The sequence below is a fragment of the Manacus vitellinus genome, unplaced genomic scaffold (genome assembly GCF_001715985.3).
Source record: "Manacus vitellinus isolate BGI_N305 unplaced genomic scaffold, ASM171598v3 scaffold_78_pilon, whole genome shotgun sequence".
In the NCBI taxonomy this organism is placed as follows: Eukaryota; Metazoa; Chordata; class Aves; order Passeriformes; family Pipridae; genus Manacus; species Manacus vitellinus.
Window position 1 is genome coordinate 502,563 of NW_021940807.1, and position 6,031 is coordinate 508,593.

The 6,031-nt window shown below is 47.6% G+C and overlaps 1 protein-coding gene across 1 annotated transcript in view; it reads left to right on the forward strand.

The window, feature by feature from the left end:
* Positions 1-317: 317 nt before the first annotated feature.
* The window catches only part of KIF9 (kinesin family member 9), a 19,106-nt gene continuing 13,392 nt past the window's right edge, over positions 318-6,031 (forward strand). Inside the window, exons 1-9 of the mRNA XM_029964672.1 lie at positions 318-419; positions 818-948; positions 1,708-1,795; positions 2,334-2,499; positions 2,625-2,728; positions 3,562-3,786; positions 4,443-4,526; positions 4,645-4,737; positions 5,430-5,577. Of these exons, the coding sequence (XP_029820532.1) occupies positions 318-419; positions 818-948; positions 1,708-1,795; positions 2,334-2,499; positions 2,625-2,728; positions 3,562-3,786; positions 4,443-4,526; positions 4,645-4,737; positions 5,430-5,577 (1,141 nt within the window). The remainder of the gene's footprint in view (positions 420-817; positions 949-1,707; positions 1,796-2,333; positions 2,500-2,624; positions 2,729-3,561; positions 3,787-4,442; positions 4,527-4,644; positions 4,738-5,429; positions 5,578-6,031) is intronic.

A 6,031-nucleotide genomic window follows, 5' to 3' on the forward strand; every position in this document is an offset into this window, starting at 1 on the left:
CACAGAATTCCAGGCTGGTTTGGGCTGGAAAAGACCTAAAGGATCATCTAATTCCAACCCCCTGCCAGGGGCAAGGACACCTTCCACTAGCCCAGCTTGCTCCAACCTGGCCTTGGACATTCCAGGGATGGGGCAGCCACAGCTTCTCTGGGCAATTCCCAACTCTTGGAGATGGATTTTGCCCAAAGTCCTGCCCACCTGAGCTGTTGGAAGGGGAACTTCTCAATTCCAAAGCCTTGGAGAGATGGCTGAATCCATGTTCAGTGTGGCAAAAGGGATCGGTTTTTCCGGGTCTCCAGGTGTGTTTTTCACATGGAATGGGGTCTGTTTTTCTCTGGCAGGAGGAAGAGAAGCAGAAGAAGGTTCAGGGGTCAGAAGAGCGACGAGGTTCTCCCTCCAAAACAAAGACTAATTCAAGGGTAATCCCAGCTGGGCCCACTTGGAATCCTGGAATGGTTTGGGTTGGAAGGGACCTGAAAGCACATCCACTAGCCCAGGTTGCTCCAAGCCCCATCCAACCTGGCCTTGGACACTTCCAGGGGTGGGGCAGCCACAATTTCTCTGGGCAACCTGTTGCTTCCCATCTCCTGGTGTTTATAAACACTCCCAGGAATCGTTGCTTTTATCCTCACATCCAGCAACAGGCATTGTTGCAGCGAGGAAAATTCCACTCGTTTGGAATTTGTTCTCTCTGATTCATAGGAGAATTCTTCCCCAGGATTTTCCCTGCCTCCTTTCCCCTGCTTTACTTCTTGCTTTGAAGAAATAATTCCCAGCTACTCCAACACTGGGTTTTGGTTTTTTTTTTTTTGGACAGGCTTCTGCAATCTCCAGGAGATCCCAGGCCCAGGAGAGGGAGGAGGAGGAAGAGGAGGAGGAGGAGGAGGAGGAGGAGGAGGAGGAGGGGAACAGCAATTTCTCTCTGTTCCCTGATAGTGACTCTTTCAGGTATCCCCCAAAGGTTTTAAATCCAACAAGTCTTGGTTCAGCTCCAACCTCCACATTTCATTTCAGAGCAGGTAAAATGGTGGAGAGATCCCAGAAATCCTGAATATACAAGAAATTCAAAAGATTTTGTCCCAAACTGTAGGTTATCACTAACTATTACATAATTACTGAGCACAGGCTGTCTGGAGGAAATAATTGAGGGGAAAATATGGGATCTACACCTTCCAGGGATTCCCAAACATTCAGTTCATGTGTCTCAGGTGCAGCTTTAGCAGCTGGATGATCCCTGAGCCCTCCTCAGGTGGGTTTTACTCAGCAGATCCTCCAGCCTCACTGGATATTTGCTCCAGGAAACTGAAGTTTGGGTATTTTTTTTGGAATTTAAAATATTTTAAAAAAAAGAAAATCAAACAAAAGAAAATCCCCCTCCTATTCCTGCAAATATTTCCCTTTGCAAGCCTGAGAGGAAGAAAACTTGTGTTACTGAACACTCCTGTGCCTGGTACACAGGAGGAAATCAGGATCATTAAGACCCTCCTCTTTTCAGTTTTCCAAGCAGGACAAGGCTGGAAAGGATTTCCAGCAGCTCTTTGCCCACAGTTGCTTTTAATAAAGAATAAAAACTGCAGCTGAACCTTTACCAACACTTAATTTTTAAATTTGACTGCTCTGGAGTTCTCCTTTTCCCGACAACTGATATAAATGTCATTTTAGGGATTGCAACATCCTTATTTTCCTGGCTTTTCCCTCTCTGTTTAGACCCATAAAGCCAATCCAGGCCTTTGTGCGAGTCAAGCCCACGGCTCATTTTGCCCAAGACATGATCAAGTTTGGGACAGACAACAAGGTAGAGTGAAAGAAATTCCCAAGTGGGAAAGGTTTGGAGTTTGCTTTCAGCTTTGCCCATGGAAAAGGCAGGATTTTCCCATCCCTTAAGGCCATGGATAACGTTTTGGGGCGTGTTGGTTCCCGTGTTCCTGCCTGACAGTGGTGTTGACTATGGAAAACACACTTCTGGTGGTACAATCACCAGGACTGACTGATCCAGGAGGAATTCCCAGTGGGAACCACAGCTTGGCACAGTATTTCTATCCCCCCTTGTGCAAGTTCCTCCCTTCACCTTCTCGTGCTTAATTCAGAATTTCCCTGAGACACAAAATAATTGAAATTTAAACAGTTGAGCTTAACCACATTTCTTCTTTATTTAGAATAATTACCCCCAGAAATTTGAGAGTATTACCAGATATTTTTAGCACATCCATAACCATCCAAGGGAGTGAAATAATCCTGGTGTTTGTGCTCCCTTTCCTACTTAATTGCAGGTCCCCAATCCCTGGAGCTCCTCATGGCTGTTGAATTGGTCTCCCTCTCTTTTTGGGTTGCAGAGCATCGACATCCACATCGAAAAAGATGCCAGGGGAGGGATTGTGAACAACTCCTCCACTGACTGGTCCTTCAGGATGGATGGGCTCCTCCACAACACCTCCCAGGACAAGGTTTATGAGACTGTGGCCAGGGACTTGGTGGCTGCAGCTTTACGTGGCTACAATGGTGATTTATTGCTATTTTTGTAATTTTGACAATAAATAGGGGTTTGGTTTGAGGACAGATCCATTGGCTGTTCTGTTTGAGGCTCCCCCCCCCCGAGTTTATCCTTTTGGTTTGGGATTTTCCAGGCACCATCATGTGTTATGGGCAAACTGGGGCTGGTAAAACTTACACCATGACTGGAGCAGCTAAGTACGAGCACCGAGGGATCATCCCCAGAGCTATCCAGCAGGTACTGGGTCTGGGAAGAGGGGCTGGGAGGAATACCAGGGACACCTCTTGTATCTGCTCTCGCTGATATAAAAGTGTTTTAACACAGTGAATATGATTTATGTCTTTTTTCCCCCCTTCATTTCACCTAAGGGATGAGGGTTAAAGAAATAAAGCAGCTTGGCTGTCATTCACAGAGGTTTAGTTCTACCTGCTCGTGGAAAATTCGTGCTGCTCCCCAAAGGTCACCAAGCCTTCCAAAGGGGTGTTTTCCAAGCTACCATTTTGTGATATCCTGTTAAAACTGATCATAAAACCATTAACATTGGAAAATGCCTCTAAGGCCCTGGCCCAGATTGCCCAGAGAAGCTGTGGCTGCCCCTGGATCCCTGGAAGTGTCCAAGGCCAGGTTGGAGCAACCTGGGCTAGTGGAAGGTGTCCCTGCCCATGGCAGGGGGTGGCACTGGGTGATCCTTAAAGTCCTTTCCAGCCTACAGCATTCCAGGATTCTCTGATTCCATAAGATCATTGAATCCAAATCCAAGTCAAGCCCTCAGGCAACCACAGCTCAGATTTAACTCCACACACCCAAAAGTACTTGGAGCTGTTCAGAAATATCTCTATATACATATCTCTACATATCTTAGATAAATGTATAGCTTATATATAGCTTAATATCTTATATCTATTTCTGTCATATCTATTTTAATCATATCTATTTTAATCATATCTATTTTAATCTTATATCTGTTTATATCTTACATAAACATCTACATAGAAGTATCTTCTCTGGGAAGCCATAAATAGCTAAAAATCCTGTCTGTGAACAGAGACAAACTCTGTGTCATTGTGCAGGTCTTCCAAGCAGCTAAAGAATCCCCTGGCCTCTCCATCACTGTCCTAATTTCCTACCTGGAAGTCTACAACGAGGCCCTGTTTGACCTCCTGGGCCCGGGGCTGGGCCGTGGTTCCAGGAACACCCCCCTGGCTGTCCTGGATTCCCCTCAGGGGGTTTGTGTCAAGGGTCTGTCCATCCATCCTGTCAGCCACGAGAAGGAGGCCCTAAATCTCCTTTCTGAGGCAAGAGAACCCAAATATTCCCTTTATTCTCTGTATTATTTTGTTGGCTGAGGGGGGAGGCAGGAAAGCAGGAGGTGTGTGGCCAGGAGGGTTGGTCAGCCAACACTCTTTGTTCTCTTTATTGTGGGTGGAACATCTTTGCAGCCCTTGTTCTCCCAAGGAAAATGTCCCTGGCACAGGGATTCTGGGAGATGCTCCAAGAAAAGGGTCTTTGGCAGATAGGTTGGGGTGATCATGGTTAGATTTTACAGCAGGACTGTTCACACAATGGGTTGGATTTGTGAGGGGAGTCTGATTGCTTAGATCAGCATCTTTTCCTTGTGGCTCCTTCAGTTCATGAGGAGAACAGGAATAAATGGTTGGATCTGGAAGCAGGAAGTGTGTTCTCACCCAGAGCCATCTGGTGTCTTTAAAACCTTCCTCTGGCCTTTTTAATGATGGACCTGTGGTGTCCTGAGCTCTGGAATGTGCTGGAAATCCCTTTTTAAAGAGCAGAAGGATGCTGATGAAGGCTGGGATTGCTGGGGTTGTTCACCTGGAGAAGGGAAAGCTGCTCTTCTGCGGGAAGCTGAAAGATCCAGGGAGATGTTCCCTGACTGTTCCTCAAAAAGCCACAATCCCATGAGCTGAGCCTTGAATTTTGTCTCCATTTGCAGGGTGGGACCAACAGAGCAATAGCAGAGCACGCCCTGAATAAGAATTCCTCCAGATCCCACTGCATCTTTACTATTTATATTGAGGTGAGAGCTCCAGAGATGTTTCAAACAGCTTTTTAGAGATTCAAGGAGGACCTTTGCAGTCTGGTTTTTTTTTACTGTGTTTCAGTTCAAGTGCAGTTTATTTTCTGTTCTCCCTCAGTGTCATTCCAGGGTTTACAGGAATCTCAAAGGCATTAAATCTAAAATCACCTTGATAGACCTGGCAGGTTCTGAGAGACTGAGTGAGATCCCGGTGAGTGCTGGGAACCCCTCGGATCCCACGTGTTTTGGGCCCCTCAGGACAAGACATGGAGGGGCTGGAGCGTGTCCAGGGAAGGGAAGGGAACTGGGGAAGGGGCTGGAGCAGCAGGAGCAGCTGAGGGAGCTGGGGGGGCTCAGCCTGGAGAAAAGGAGGCTCAGGGGGGACCTTCTGGCTCTGCAACCCCCTGACAGGAGGGGGGAGCCGGGGGGGTCAGGCTCTGCTCCCAGGGAAACTTCCTCCTGGGAAGGGCTGCCCAGCCCTGGCACAGCTGCCCAGGGCAGGGGTGGAGTCCCCATCCCTGGAGGGATTTCAAAGCCCTGTGGATGTGGCATTTGGGGACATGGTCAGTGGTGGCCTTGGCAGTGCTTGGTTGGTCTCAGTCTCAGAGGCCTTTTCCAACCCTCAGCAATTCCCTGATTCCATAACATTCTGTATTGATCAGAATTTAAATTGCGCCAGCCCCGTGACAAACACATCCTTTGGGAAGGAAATCCAAGTCCTTGTAGACTTGTAATGAAAAACTGAGGTCTCTGCAAACTTGTTTTCAAACTGGAGAAAGCTCCAGATCATGAATTTGTTGGGTCTGAATCAACTCCTGACCCTCGGAGGTTTTTTCTCTGCTTTTTCCTGCTGTTTGGCCAGAAACATGTTATGGAAAGTTCCCCTTTTGATCTCCCTTGCAGTTTGCAGGACACATCCAGAAAGAGAACTCCTACATCAACAGGTCCCTGACGTTCCTTGAGCAAATCATCCTGGCCCTGGCTGATCCCTGGAGGGACCACATTCCCTTCCGGCAGAGCAAACTCACCCACGTCCTCAAGGACTCCCTGGGTAAGGGCTGGGCCTCACAACAGCCCCAAAGGGCTCCTAAAAATGCTGTTTCTATGAGAATATTAAGTCCTAAAGGCCATAATTTATCATGGAATGGGTTGGGTTGGAAGGAACATTAAACCTCATCCAGTGCCACCCCCTGCCATGGGCAGGGACACCTTCCACTAGCCCAGGTTGCTCCAACCTGGCCTTGGACACTTCCAGAGATATGGAATCCACAGCTTCTCTGGGAATCCTGAAAAACACAACCTTTATAAACTCCTGGAAATCACAGTTTTTATTCCCATGTTTTCCTTGCATTGTCACTCCATGGAAACACACCTGACCTTTGTTTTGAAGTCACTCTGTGCCCTCTGGAGGGACAGTCACACTCTGGCTGTGTCCTTTGGGCATCTTCAAATCAAAGTGGCTTTAGGTGGAATACTGGGAAGGAATTCCTGGCTGGGAGGGTGGG